The sequence below is a fragment of the Aegilops tauschii genome, chromosome 4, assembly GCF_002575655.3.
Source record: "Aegilops tauschii subsp. strangulata cultivar AL8/78 chromosome 4, Aet v6.0, whole genome shotgun sequence".
NCBI lineage: Eukaryota > Viridiplantae > Streptophyta > Magnoliopsida > Poales > Poaceae > Aegilops > Aegilops tauschii.
The window spans coordinates 514,701,026-514,716,630 of NC_053038.3; the positions used below are offsets into that span (position 1 = coordinate 514,701,026).

The 15,605-nt window shown below is 43.0% G+C and overlaps 2 protein-coding genes across 2 annotated transcripts; both read right to left on the bottom strand.

Moving 5' to 3' along the window:
* Positions 1-3,575: 3,575 nt before the first annotated feature.
* Positions 3,576-5,117, bottom strand: LOC141022056 (uncharacterized). The gene has a single exon (XM_073497938.1). The coding sequence runs from the start codon at positions 5,115-5,117 to the stop codon at positions 3,576-3,578; it is 1,542 nt and encodes a 513-aa protein (XP_073354039.1).
* Positions 5,114-6,337, bottom strand: LOC120963579 (uncharacterized). Its single transcript, XM_040388259.1, has 2 exons — positions 5,577-6,337; positions 5,114-5,246 (listed from the first exon to the last, which is right to left on the bottom strand). Exons 1-2 carry the CDS (start codon positions 6,335-6,337, stop codon positions 5,114-5,116), a joined length of 894 nt encoding a protein of 297 aa, XP_040244193.1.
* Positions 6,338-15,605: the final 9,268 nt, after the last annotated feature.

The following is a 15,605-nucleotide window of genomic DNA, read 5'->3' on the forward strand; positions in this document are numbered from 1 at the left end:
ATGGATCATTTCTAGAGAAGGAGTTTCTCTCAAAAGAAGTGAGAGGGAGGAAAGTAGAACTTGATGAGGTAACTGTACCTGCTCCCTTATTAGAAAGTAGTTCATCACAGAAATCTGTTACTGTGACTCCTACACCAATTAGTGAGGAAGCTAATGATGATGATCATATAACTTCAGATCAAGTTACTACCAAACCTCGTAGGTCAACCAGAGTGAGATCCACACCAGAGTGGTACGGTAATCCTATTCTGGAGGTCATGTTACTTGACCATGACGAACCTACGAACTATGAGGAAGCGATGATGAGCCCAGATTCCGTAAAATGGTTTAAGGCCATGAAATCTGAGATAGGATCCATGTATGAAAACAAAGTATGGACTTTGATTGACTTGACCGATGATCGGCAAGCCATTGAGATTAAATGGATCTTCAAGAGGAAGACGGACGCTGATAGTACTGTTACTATCTACAAATCTAGACTTGTCGAAAAAGGTTTTTGACAAAGTTCAAGGTGTTGACTACGATGAGATTTTCTCACTCGTAGCGATACTTAAGTCTGTCCGAATCATGTTAGCAAATTGCCACATTTTATGAAATCTGGCAAATGGATGTCAAAACTACATTCCTTAATGGATTTCTTAAAGAAGAGTTGTATATGATGCAACCAGAAGGTTTTGTTGATCCTAAAGGTCCTAACAAAATGTGCAAGCTCCAGCGATCCATCTATGGACTGGTGCAAGCATCTCGGAGTTGGAATATACGTTTTGATGAGTTGATCAAAGCATATAGTTTTATACAGACTTGCGGTGAAGTCTGTATTTACAAGAAAGTGAGTGGGAGCACTACAACATTTCTGATAAGTATATGTAAATGACATATTGTTGATCGGAAATAATGTAAAATTTTCTGGAAAGCATAAAGGTGTATTTGAAAGGAGTTTTTCAAAGAAAGACCTCGGTGAAGGTGCTTACATATTGATCATCAAGATCTATAGAGATAGATCAAGACGCTTGATAAATTTTTTCAATGAGTACATACCTTGACAAGATTTTGAAGTAGTTCAAAATGGAACAATCAAAGAAAGAGTTCTTGCCTGTGTTACAAGGTGTGAAATTGAGTAAGACTCAAAGCCCGACCAAGGCAGAAGATAGAAAGAGAATGAAAGTCATTCCCCATGCCTCAGCCATAGGTTCTATAAAGTATGCCATGCTGTGTACCAGATCTATTGTATACCCTACACTGAGTTTGGCAAGGGAGTACAATAGTGATCTAGGAGTAGATCACTAGACAGCGGTCAAAATTATCCTTGGTGGAATAAGGATATGTTTCTCGATTATGGAGGTGACAAAAGGTTCGTCGTAAAGGGTTACGTCGATGCAAGTTTTGACACTGATCCAGATGACTCTAAGTCTCAATCTGGATACATATTGAAAGTGAGAGCAATTAGCTAGAGTAGCTCCGTGCAGAGCATTGTTGACATAGAAATTTGCATAATACATACGGATCTGAATATGGCAGACCCGTTGACTAAACTTCTCTCACAAGCAAAACATGATCACACCTTAGTACTCTTTGGGTGTTAATCACATGGCGATGTGAACTAAGATTACTGACTCTAGTAAACCCTTTGAGTGTTGGTCACATGGCGATGTGAACTATGGGTGTTAATCACATGGTGATGTGAACTATTGGTGTTAAATCACATGGCGATGTGAACTAGATTATTGACTCTAGTGCAAGTGGGAGACTGAAGGAAATATGCCCTAGAGGCAATAATAAAGTTATTATTTATTTCCTTATTTCATGATAAATGTTTATTATTCATGCTAGAATTGTATTAACCGGAAACTTAGTACATGTCTCAATACATAGACAAAACAAAGTGTCCCTAGTATGCCTCTACTTGACTAGCTCGTTTATCAAAGATGGTTATGTTTCCTAACCATAGACATGTGTTGTCATTTGATGAATGGGATCACATCATTAGGAGAATGATGTGATGGACAAGACCCATTCGTTAGCTTAGCATTATGATCATTGCAGTTTCATTGGTACTGCTTTCTTAATGACTTATACATGTTCCTCAGACTATGAGATTATGCAACTCCCGAATACCGGAGGAACACCTTGTGTGCTATCAAACGTGACAACGTAACTGGGTGATTATAAAGATGCTCTACAGGTGTCTCTGATGGTGTTTGTTGAGTTGGCATAGATCGAGATTAGGATTTCTCACTCCGTGTATCGGAGAGGTATCTCTGGGCCCTCTCGGTAATGCACATCACTATAAGCCTTGCAAGCATTGTGACTAATGAGTTAGTTGCACGATGATGAATTACAGAATGAGTAAAGAGACTTGCCGGTAACGAGATTGAACTAGGTATGAGTATACCGACGATCGAATCTCAGGCAAGTAACATACCGATGACAAAGGGAACAACGTATGTTGTTATGCGGTTTGACCGATAAAGATCTTCGTAGAATATGTAGGAGCCAATATGAGCATCCAGGTTCCACTATTGGTTATTGACCGGAGATGTGTCTCGGTCATGTCTACATAGTTCTCGAACCTGTAGGGTCCGCACGCTTAACGTTCTGTGACAATTTGTATTATGAGTTATGTGATTTGATGACCGAAGTTTGTTCGGCGTACCGGATGAGATCGGGTACATGACGAGGAGTCTCGAAATGGTCGAGACGTAAAGATCGATATATTGGAAGGCTATATTCGGACATCAGAAAGGTTCCGAGTGATTCGGGTATTTTTCGGAGTACCGGAGAGTTACGGGAAATCGTATTGGGCCTTAATGGGCCATACGGGAAAGGAGAGAAAGGCCTCAAGGGTGGCCGCGCCCCTTCCCCATGGACTGGTCCGAATTGGACTAGGGAAAGGGGGCGCCCCCTTCCTTCCTTCTCCTTCTCCCTTCCCTTTTTCCTATTCCATGTGGGAGGTGGAATCCTACTAGGACTAGGGAGTCCTAGTAGGACTCCACACTTTGGGCGCACCCTATGAGGGCCGGCCTCCTCCTCCCTCCATACTTTATATACGTGGCCAGGGGGCACCTCATAGACACACAAGTTGATTATTGATCTCTTAGTGGTGTGGGGTTCCCCCCTTCACCATAATCCACCTCGGTCATATCGTAGCGGTGCTTAGGCGAAGCCCTGCGTCGGTAGCATCATCATCACCGTCATCACGCCGTCGTGCTGACGGAACTCTCCCTCGAAGCTCTGTTGGATCGTGAGTTCGTGGGACGTCGCCGAGCTAAACGTGTGCTGAACTCGGAGGTGCCGTATGTTCGGTACTTGGATCGGTCAGATCGTGAAGATGTACGACTACATCAACCGCGTTGTCATAACGCTTCCGATTACGGTCTACGAGGGTACGTGGACGACACTCTCCCCTCTCGTTGCTATGCATCACCATGATCTTGCGTGTGCGTAGGAAATTTTTAAAATTACTGCGTTCCCCAACACTTTGCTCCTCTGCAATAATCTCATCAAGAATCTTTTTCAGACGGTTAGCAAGTACTTTGGAACAGATTTTGTAGAGAACATTACACAAAGATATTGGTCTATACTGTGATATTTTGCGGGTTTCTCACCTTTGGTATAAGAACAATAATTGTGTTGTTCACCGTGTCTGGCATTTGTCCTCCGTTCAAGAAACCTAGGGCAGCTGCAGTAACATCAGGCCCTACCAATTCCCAATGTTTCTGGTAGAAACCAGCGTGAAAGCCATCACACCCGGGCGCCTTTGAAGGCCCCATAGAAAAAACAACAGCCTTTACTTCTTCCTCCTTGAACGGCCGCAACAGTCGTTCATTCATAGGTTCTGTGATTTGATGTGGTACGTGGTGAAGAACTGCTTCAACATCTGTATGTTCCTGCGCCGTGTACAAGCCAGTATAAAACTGCTGTACCTCGGCGTGTATGTCCTCTTTGGTCTCGCACACTGAACCGTCCGCAGCTTGCAGACTTCGTATACGATTCCTACTCTTGCGAGTCGTGGCACGAGCTTGGAAAAAACCCGTGTTGCGGTCACCCGCTTTGAGCCAGTCCGCTCCCGATCTTTGACGGGCAATTATCTCTTCCTTGTGCAAGAGATCAGAGAGCTGGTGGCCTAGATCTTTTTCCTTCTTGGTCGGTCCCCTAAACAGTGAGTTCGACCTTTCTTCTTCATACTCCTTACGTACTTTCTTTATCTTTCTTCTAATGTTTCCAAACTTCTTCTTTCTCCAAACTGTAAGATGAGTTTCCATGGTAGAAAGAGCCTCTTCTATGCCGTGTAAGCCCTGCAGACCCGCACCCCGACGCCAGCCCTGTAGCACTGTGTTATCGTAAGTTTCATCCTTCTGCCAAGCTTCCTCATATATGAATCTGCGTCTGTGCCCTTCAGTCCCCTCTGCCACCCTCTTCAAAATTACAGTGAGCATACAATGATCAGATTTTGGGGAAAGCACATGCTTGACAACCGATGCCGATTTCCACGACATCATTGCTGGGTTCATTAAGAACCTATCGAGTCGTACTTTCACATTTGAATCACCATGCTGCATGTTATCCCAGGTGAAAGGGACTCCCTGATACCCCAGGTCTTGTAGTTCACAATCATCAAGACACTGACGGAAGCCATCCATTTGCCACTCTGGCCGATCATGGGCTCCAAAGTACTCTGAATTATCTGTGATTTCATTGAAGTCGCCACCGCACAACCACGGTGCATCGCTTTGAGCCTTGAGCCAACGCAACAAATTCCTACGTTCAGTGTGTTCACTTCTTCTAGCTTTCGCATAGAAGCCTGTAAACCGCCACACTTTATTGTCCCCACCTATGTTTTTCACCATTACATCAATATGTTGATCTGAGAAATTATTAAGAGTCACATCTACATCTTTAGACCAGAACAAAGCCAAGCCGCCGCTAAGACCGGCGCTATTAACTGGATAACAACCCTCGAAACCAAGCCTAGTAGTAAGATCACCAACTCGTCTCCCCTCGATCTTTGTCTCGCACAGAAAGACCAGGGCGGGACCTTCCATCTTCACTAGATCGTGAAGTTCTCGAACTGTCTCCGGGTTCCCAAGCCCGCGACAGTTCCATGATAAGCAATTCATTGCGACCCGTGGGGCTGCTGCACAGCCTCCGCGACACTTTTTGCAGCCTTCTCGTCTTCCTTTTTCTTCTTGGAGTCACGACTGTCATCTATGGAACCCGACGACTCGCTCTCCTCATTCTGTCTCTTCCTGATCACGGTCTCATTGTCTTGCAGCAGTAAAGTGTTGTTTCCCCGACCATGCACATTCGTGTTTTCCATATCAACACGGCGATAAACCGTATTGGGTCCACGCCCTCCACGGTTGCCTCGTCCATTCATACCTCTACCTCGAGCATTGAATTGGTAGATAGTATTCCTCACTCTGCCCTCGGCTTGTTTCTGAGGCGAATTTACTTCCACCGCTGGTTCAACTTCCTCATCTGCAGCTTATGATTCCTTCTGTCTCCCACCATTACTGGTGCCCTCTTGTTTATAGGTTGGCGCTCCACCCCAACCCCTGTTCTTACTCGAAGAATACCTCAGAGCCTCACGGTATGGGGGTCTCCCATATTCATCCCTCCCCGCAAGTGTAGGACACAACAACTCCCCATGTCCCAGCAGCCCGCATGAGAAGCAAAAATAGGGCAAGTTCTCATATTGGATGTCAAAGAACTCTGTCTCCTTTGTTCTCGCTTTCTCCAGTTGCACCCAACGCATCAATGGTTCATCCACACGAATCCATGCTCTGATTCTCAAACAGTCACCAAAAGCAAACCCTTTGTCATCAGCATTTAGGGTTATCACCTCTCCCACCATAGCTGCTATGCGCTTTGGCCATGGCGGACACAGCAAGTTAAACGGAAGGTTAATCACTCGCACCCAAATCTTGATCTTTTCAAACTTGAGCTCCGAGGGACGCGGTCTGATGTTGAACCTTTCCAAAACCACACAATGTTTTCCCACCATCCATGGACCTCCATCGAAGATTAGATCGCTATCGCGTTTTTTCATGAAACTCGCCACAAAGACATTCTCGCCCAACGGCCTAAAATTCAGCTCCCTTGGATTACCCCACGCTGGGCGAAGAGCTTCTCCAATGGTGTTCACATGAAGTACTTTCCGATGCAGCACCTTTCCGATCAGCGCATGGAGCTCATCCTCCCGCTGATCTTCCTCATCATCAACGACCAATTTTGTCCTCTCCTTCTCTGTCAGATCTAGCCGATCCATCATCTCTTCCATTGTCTCTGTCTCCTTCGTCTTCCCTCTCCTTCCTCCCGTGGCGCTTGACTCCGCCATCTTCACCTCAACCCCTGCCCCGAGCCCCTTCTCCTACGGTGTCGCCAAGGGTGGGTAGGGATGCAAGGATCCCCCCTTGATCACCCCGAGCGAGCAAACTGCAAGGATCAGGGATCGCGGATGGCGAGAAGTCGGCGAACAGCAAACCCTACACCTTGCACCCCGAGATCGCCTCGTGCGCCGCCTTGCCACTCGAAACCCTAAGAAAACGTTTCAGGGCTTTCTTTCTGTCTATTTTTCCTCTTTTGTTTTCCTTCTTCCTTTTTACCCATTTGTTCTGGGTGAAGTACATGAATATTTCTAATGAGATACATGGAATCTCTATTAAACAAGTGGACATTCTTATTAAAAAGCGAGCTTATCTTCCAGAAATAAGAACATTTATCTCTATATACACAAGATTTTCTTTTGAAAACGCAAGCAAGTATTTATCTTCATGTGCGTCAACAATTCTTCTTGGAACAAACAAAACTTGTTTTACACGTATTTCTTTTGAAAAATGCATTAATATTCTCTGGTATGCCTGACCATTTTCCACTCTTTTTCACGATGGCGCCGGCGCCATGCTTAAATAGCCGGGCCAGGAGAACAGACGGTCAGCCACATCAATGCGGCGCAACTGCCAAAGTTGGTTTCTCACGATGACGCGTCCGCATTGAAGCGGTGTCGCCCGTCTGGTTGCGTTGGTCAGCGTCGCCCTCCCGTCCTGTTACATCGAGCGACATCAATGTCGGTCGCTGCAGCTTTGGGTCGACATGAATGCGGCACGGGAAGCAGCACATTCGTTGGAGAGATAGCGCGAGAGAGGGTTTTTTGGGAGGGTTCGGCGTGTCGGACGGTTACATGGCAGCGGTTTGGATGCCCACAAAGGCTCCCTCTGCAAGGTTTGCGGAAAAAGGGATGTCCGAACTAGACGACAGACATGTAGGATACCACGTTTTTTTTAGGGAAGGGTAGGATACCACGTTAGATGGCAAAACATGGCCAGACTGTCCGGTCCGGATGAATATGGATGGTTTGAAGGTCAGCGCTGAAGATGCCCTTGGGATCTTCTTTTGTAGCCTATTGCATGCATTTAGTAAGCTTCAGAGACTGCCAATACAAGTCTACTCGCCAATAAGTTTTGTTAAGCCATCAAACATCATGTCTTTGTAGAAAACCACACACAACGATGCGCAATTGGAAATTACATAAAAATCGATCAACCCGTAACCAGAAAAACTATAAAGATTTTTTCTTTTTTCAAAAAAGGAATTACCCTAGCCTCTGCATCACATGAACTAGAAAGAAGTTATTTGCAAAAATAAAAAACTAGGAAGATGCTATTTCGAAGTCGTGCAAGCAATGCTGGCAAGACCGTTGCAATCTGCAGGATCTAGCACAAAGACAATGAGCGGCTTTGTAATCTACTCCCTCTGTAAATTTTTATAAAACGTTTTAGGTCACTACTAAGAAGTAGGTTTTCGGTGCTTGTAGTCGTCGCTATGTGGTCTACGGATCTGGATCTAATTTTTATTTTTGGTGTTCATTGTACTGTCATGATTGAAGATGAATAGATTGAAAGTTTTCCAAAAAAAAAATTAACCGGGCAACTCTTCACTTCTTTATTTAGTCAGTGAAAAAGACAAAACTCTGTAAAAGAACAACGAGCAGCTTTGGGTGCGTGCCCCCGCACCTGCAGCCTCCCCACCGCACCACCGCAGCGCCGCCTCTACCAATGCCGCGCGCCGTCGTCACCTCGCCCGCCACCGACCATGTGGTCTCCAGCGCCCCCGCTCGGTCCCCCACTCTCTTCCCTTCCCCGTCGCCCGCCCTAACTCCTTATTGCGCCAGCCCCCAAGCAGCGCACGGCCGGATCCTCCTTGGCCAGCGAGTCGGAGGGGACGAAACCCTGGATCCAGCATCAGCCGATGCACCTCACCCCGTCCACGTTTCTGCCGGCGACCGGAGGAGATGAGCCCGCAAGGAAGGAAGGTATAAGCTGAGCCCTGCTAACCTGATTGTGATGCTATCATGTACGAGTGACGAATTATACCCTGCTGCTTCTTTTTCAGGGGAATAGTATAATACCTCTCTTGTTCCAAATTAAACATCATGCCTTGCTTCGAGCAGGGTGTGTTTCTTTCTGTCTTTCCAAGGTTCTGCAGCATCAAATCAAAAGCAAAAGATGAAAGAAATCATCCAGAGCGTAATGCCCACTACTATATAGTTGTGCTAACGACGAGTCGTGGTTTATCCTCTCAGGAGTCCTGCAATAATAAACCTCCCTCGTGTCTTCTGCTGCCATTCAGGTAATACATCTCTCTTACATGTTGAAGATCTACATTTACCGCAAATTAGGTGCTCTACAAAACACCAAACTGTGTGTTCTCTCTTTGTCTTGGATCAAAAATATGCCGTGGTAGGGTATTTTCTGCATCTTGCAAATAATATACAATTGCGCAACACAAGGGAAATGCCTCACATCTTCCTCACATTTTGTCTCATCTTGGGAAAATGTATTACAAGTGGACCCCTTATCAATATGAAATATTTGGTTGACGCGGTGTAGGAGAATTGCTAGCTCAGCACATCAGACGAGCACAAGTGACTCACATGATTAGTTATATTGTTCCTAATAAATATAAATATGCAGTATGTTCTAGACTTCTTGTGTTCATATGACACTCGCTCATGTGCCGTCATTTCCACCTACCTTTAATAGGGATATAAAATATCAATAAATTTTTTATCTGAGTCGTTTGCTTGGCAGGTCGATATTGAAATAATAGTGCAGATTACTTACGTTGAATGTTTCACTAGGTTAGTCTGGCAAAATAGATCACAATAGTACAATTATATAAGAAATATTCCCTCCGCCACATAATATAAGAACGTTTTTGACGCTATATTAGTATAAAAAACGCTCTTATATTATGAGACAGAGGTAGTACCATATATATTGGAAATGAATTCCATGAACTCCTTTATGACTTTTGAATATACAAGCGAGCCAATAGTTCTTAGCATGTTCTGGTCATGTTCTAATGATTGCACCACTTGGAAAGAGGTATATCTAAACATCTGCATATACCACATTTAAGACATTACATAGAGAGTGGTTGTTCTACACCCCAGCTCGGTGCACCCACGCCACACCCATGCAAGAAAACATAGCAGAACATTTCAAACAATCTGAAATTTTATAGGAATGATGATGAACAAATGTTATACTGCCTCTGTTTCTAAATATTTGTCTTTTCAGAGATTTCAGATGAACTACCACATACGGATGTATATAGACATATTTTAAAGTGTAAATTCACTCATTTTGCTCCGTATGTAGTCACTTGTTGAAATCTCTAGAAAGACAAATATTTAGGAAAGGAGGGAGTAGATGGTTGCAAAGTTTGGTGGTCAAATGACATCGAGGAGTTCTGTAAAAAAACAAAAGTACTGAAAAGAACTCAAATTGTACGTGCACTTGAGCACAATTTGTGATTTTTTTAACTTTTTTTGTGCAGAGCTTCTCGGATGTCATTTGACCATCAAATTTTGCAACCATCTATAACATTTGTTCAGGATCATTCTCATAAAATTTTAGATCTTTTTCGAAATATTTTGCTATGTTTTCTTGTGTGGGTGTAGCGTGGGTGCGCCGAGCTGGGGTTCAGCCACTACTTCCCCTATTACATATACAGCCTAGGTGGTCTTTTATACTTGTGGATTATATGCATACCCTCAATTGCACTTTATGCTACCTATAATATGAGATACAACACAGGGCGTAACTACACTCATCATTAGTCCTAAAAATACATACCCCACTCCATATATACTGCTTATATGTAAATGCCAGCTCGTTTTATCACTTATGTGATTTAGTACTATACGATACGCGGAGGAGAACTACATGAAAGTTGTTGCAGTAAATGGTTTGTGTATATGCTTGGAGTAGGATATAAGGGAAAAAGGATTCCCATCTTAGAATTACTGTCAAGTGTAATGCATGTGATAAATAAATGTAACACTTCTATTTAAGCGGTATAATTGGTGTTTGAACCTCCTACATTGTCTAGAATTGTCAATACTTCAAAGCCATATATATAACGCAATGCAGTGCAGTGCATACAGGGCATTCATTCAAATTCTCGTATTCACCGCGGTAGAGGATGCAGTCGTTAATGCATGCATGTATCTTCAGAACCTCTAAACCTAGAGGGCAGACAACCTTCTTTGCTTCGTACGTACTGGCGGGCAACTCGTTATTCTTCGGAAACATATTCTTCAACATTTTCAGCAAATTTTCAAATGATGAGTCACCTACACCTTCCTGTGCCTTCCATTTTAGCAAATCCAGTGTGCAGCCCAGCTTTTTCAGACTATTATCGCATCCTGGATACAACGACTTTTTGTGATCCTCTAACATGCGATCCAAATTCTCCCTCTCCTTGTCGGTTTCGCAGCGTCTCCGTGCATCAGCAATGGTCCGACCAAGATCATCAGCGGGCTCATCATGTGCCTCTTCTTCACCTTCACCTAACCCTTCCCCACCTTCAGCATCATCCTCCATGAAAGTATCACCGAAATGATCATGATAGTTGTCATCGATATCATCTCCTTCTTCATCTTCTTCCATTCTAACCCCTCTTTCTCCATGCTTGGTCCAACAATTATAGCTTGGCATGAAACCGTGCCGAAGCAGGTGCATGTGAACGTCTCTTGAGGAGGAGTAACCCTTCTGATTCTTACAGACAGCACATGGACAAATAATAAAACCTTGCTGCTTGTTCGCATTTGCCACTACGAGGAAATCTTTCAAACCCGTAGTGAACTCGCCGGAGAGTCGGGGACCGTACATCCATTGCCGATTCATCTGCATTATTATTATATAAAGTATATAATTAACCATCATGCATTTGTTAAACTAACTAGCTAGAAATAATACAAATTAAACAATGAACTACACACATGCATATTTTATCAATGACACATGAAAGGTTCAAGTTGCTAACCGCGATCGCGGAGGAAAAATAAATGAGAAAGCTCAAGTGTGGCTCGGACACTTCATATCATGTTTGTTTCAGGCTCTCGGGCATTTCATCAAACAACTTGTGTGCATAGGAGGAACCAAAAGCAAACCCACCACCCCCTTCTGAAAATTTTGAAGTGAGCTGAGTGAAGTGAAGTGAGCTGAGTCCTATATATAGGGATGGGCCTTTAGTCCCGGTTGGCCTGGCCAACCGCAACTAAAGGCCTTCGGGGACCTTTAGTCGCGGTTGGCCAGGCCAACCGGGACTAAAGCCCCTCCCGTCCGCCAGCTGGATGGGCCTTTAGTCCCGGTTGGCCTGGCCAACCGCGACTAAAGGCCTTCGGGGACCTTTAGTCCCGGTTGGCCAGGCCAACCGGGACTAAAGCCCCTCCCGTCCGCCAGCTGTCGACCGAGCGCGCTGGGCCCAGATAGTTGGTCGCGGGTCTTCTCCCGAACCGCGACTAAAGACCCCTTTGGTCGCGGTTCGATTGTTTTGGGGACTAATGGGGGCGTATGGAAGCCTCTTTTTCTACCAGTGATAGCCTGATAGGACATATTAGATTATGTACGTTTGCACAAAAATCTAGCCGTATGTGCATTTAAGGAGGAAAAAAAAGGGAGAGTGTACATTTATAAACATGCAAACAGTGACGGAGCCAGGGTGGGCGAGCAAGGACCAAGCATAGCTCCACCCCCCCCCCCCCCCCCCCCCACACACACACACACACACGGTTAATTTTTTTTCTGAAAACGCCCCGAGATATTTAGCTCAAAATGTTGTAAATTTATATGTTTGCCCCCACCCCTCATATAAGATTTCTAGCTCTGTCCCTGTGTGCAAAGATGAGCGTCATCCTTGTTTTTGCTAAAATATATATTTACACAAAATTGTAAAAAGCATGCATATTCTAAAAATATTTTAATGCCCTGATTTCTTTTTAATTTTGAAACTTGTAGTTCTATAATTTTCTATAGGAAAAGAATATTTTTATTAAGAAATTGGCTGCATATGAATGGTGTAGATACTGGAAAACTTATAAACTGTAAGTATGTACACCTGCAATTAATTAACTGGGACCGTATTTTTCCACTACATATTTCTAAATAGGTTCCGTAGCGAGCATCATGGTAGCAAATCGTATGTGCATATGCATTGTATTAGTATATGGGCAATTTACTAGTTTAATTCGACTGCCATGTTGCCTGTAATATTGTCCCCATGGTTGTGCTTGTACTTCTTTTGGCAAATATGTAACTAGTTTAATTCAACTAATTTGTTTGTGATAATACTTTCATGTCATGGGTGGAGTGGTGCGCCTATGGAACGGATGGGTGCTCCAAATTCTAGTGCTTGTGAGCTTCATGGTGCAAAGTGTTCCTGCTCATGTTCGCCAGGATGCAACGGCGTATACGTAACATCTCCTGCTCATGGTGCAAAGCTTTATCACCGGTTCGTAAGGGCCTTTAGTGCCGGTTCTGCAACCGGCACTAAAGAGTGGAGACTAAAGCCCCCCCCCCCTCTTTAGTACCGGTTCGGCACGAACCGCCACTAAAGGCCCACCACGTGGCGTGAGCTCGCGCTGTGGTATGGGGGACCTTTAGTGCTGGTTGGTGTTACCAACCGGTACTAAAGGGTTTTTTTTTGAAAAAATTTCTGGAAATTTTGGAAAAAAAATTTGAATTTTTTTTTATTTTCAATTTTCTGAATTATTTGATGATTTAGTCTCTAATCACCCCTCTTAACTACTCAAGTGTGGATCACTCATTCTAAATCGTCTAACTTCCCGGCCGGTCACCCATCCTCTCACTCCCCCAACCTGAGCATGCTTAACTTCAGAGTTCTATTCCCTCTACTTTCCAAGTCTGCAGTTGTTGTTATCCTGCCAAATGTAAGCTGACAATCCTATTAACCCTCAGCAGTTTAGCTTGAGCATTAGGTCACACGTTTCACCATTTGAGTTTGAAACTATTATTCTAAAAAACAGTAATTACTTAGTAACACTAATATTTTTTGAATAAGTTTGACCTTAGTTTGACCACAGTTTGACCATAGTTTGACCAAAATTCAAAAAATTGAAATAATTATTTAGTAACACTAATATTCTTGAATAATTATGTAGTAACATTAATACTTCTTGAATAAGTAGTTTGACCATAGTTTGACCAGATTTAACCAAAAAAACTGAAATTTGAGCATATCTTTTTTTCCTTTTGTAATTTGAGGATTTTAAAAAAATTACAAACAGGCCGTAGGCTGTCAAAATCGTATGCGGATTTTCGTGCTGAATTTTTTGATATATTATACGTTTTTTTCTGACATCGTATGCAAAAGTTATAGCCGTTTTCATTTTCCCTACACTTTTTGCAAAACATCTCCAAATGGAAGTTTTCAAATTTTCCTAAGTAGTAGATGTAGTAATATAACTACCCCTCGAAGGATTTTATTTTTTGAAGTTTTTATTAATTTCTTTTGATTTTTTCAAAACTGAAATGGCGATAATTGACTATGGTTCTTCTATTGTAAATGCAGTGTTTGTCGATGTAAGAATGAAATTATTTGTGCTTCAGTGATGTTAAACTATTGTTAAACAACTACTGATAATTGACTATGCACCATTCTAATATACTGATGTACTTATGTCTATATTGAAATTATAGTTGTATACATTTGCTATATGACAATAATGCTTATGATTTCTTTATATGATATACAACAATATAATTATAGTTGTATACGCCCCCCTAGAAGCTACGTCGCCGCAGTTAGGCTTTGTAGTCATGCTACTAGCTTGAGTTAATGAAGGCACCAGCTCAACCATGAAGCTGCCACCAGAAGCTTGTCTTGGATCCTTCAGCTCTTTAAGTAAATAGTAATCCTTAAGGCCACGACATGGTAAAATGTATCCATACCAGGCTTGGAGATGATCTTATAAAAGCAATAAGCAGTTTAAAGATTTGCGATGAAAATAGAAAATAATTAAGCAGTTGACCCCTTGATATTGTACACATCGAATTACAATAATGTAGGAGAGTATAGTGAATGTACTACTGGCTTAACCTCTTCAAGCTGGCTTCACAAACAAGACGAAGAACTACATTTATCAACAGTTAAAGTGGACTTTGCATGTAATCATGTAAATCCCCATGTAAATGGTGGGTGATCTGAGTAACCATATGAACAAATAACGATCACCCTCCCGATCAATTGAGAAACAGGCCGGTATACTGGATGAAGAAACACATGGCATTGCATAATCGATGGTTATATCAGGATTATCATAGTGAGGCTTACAGATGGAGGTGGCTTTTTCTTCCAGGAAATGGTCAAACTCACAATATTCGCCTTCAGGGAGACCTCTCTTGGAGGTGACCTTTTCTTTTCTTCCGGGAAATAGTCAGATTCACAATCCACCATGCCAACTAGTGAGTGTGGCACGTGACCTGTGGTTCTGCGTTCGCTTGTTCTCATATCATGATAACCTGACATCAGTCCTATTGTCATGGCTTGTATTGTCATGGCGCAGACATGACGCTGATTGATGATGCCATGATGGGTCATCTACAAAAGCAGAAGGCTTTATTCTATCGATAAGAACTGGACCAAAAGTATCTTGTACCCAAAAAGTACATGATGGGATCCCACTGATAACAAACTTAACAGTTTACCAAGAAATGTTGCTCTACCCATTCAAATTATCATAAATAGCAATTATTGGCAAGAAAATAGCATCCATGTACCTGTGTTGTCAGTCTTATGTTTATGGCAGGCAAAAGGTCTCCATCATGCTAGAACCATCGCCCCCCTTTCTTGACAGATTTCAGCTCCATCACTAACCGTTCCCGCTGGGCCTCTACCTCTGCATACTCTAAGCTCATGTTGAGTAAACGCTCCTTCATGTCTCTTAGATCTCCTTCCAGCTGCAAAATCCTGTCCCCACCAGCAGATTGCTCCTCGGAAACAGGACTGTACAAGGAAGAAACTTGTAAAGATGTGAATATTCTGATCCTCTGAATATAGACAGCTGAAAATTAACATATCAGCAATAAAAGATTGTTTTATTACGATGTGGTGGCCTCCCCTATAGTTTTCCCTTAAAAAAATTGCTAGCAGTTGTACAATCTGTTATCATATATCTACAGTATGGGCAAAATCTCTCAAGCCAGTAAAATGAAATGTTTTTCACAAACAGTGGTAACCAATAGACTTCGAGATTCTGCTATTTGCCAATGTGCAAACTGGCTTCAAAACATGGCATT

What these genes read in the sequence shown, in the direction of transcription:
- LOC141022056 (XM_073497938.1), bottom strand. Translation starts at nt 5,117, where the DNA reads ATGAATTGCTTATCATGGAACTGTCGCGGGCTTGGGAACCCGGAGACA.
- LOC120963579 (XM_040388259.1), bottom strand. Translation starts at nt 6,337, where the DNA reads ATGGCGGAGTCAAGCGCCACGGGAGGAAGGAGAGGGAAGACGAAGGAG. An exon ending in CCATACCGTGAGGCTCTGAG is followed by an intron (nt 5,247 to 5,576) that starts GTATTCTTCGAG and finishes GACCGTGATCAG; the next exon opens with GAAGAGACAGAATGAGGAGA.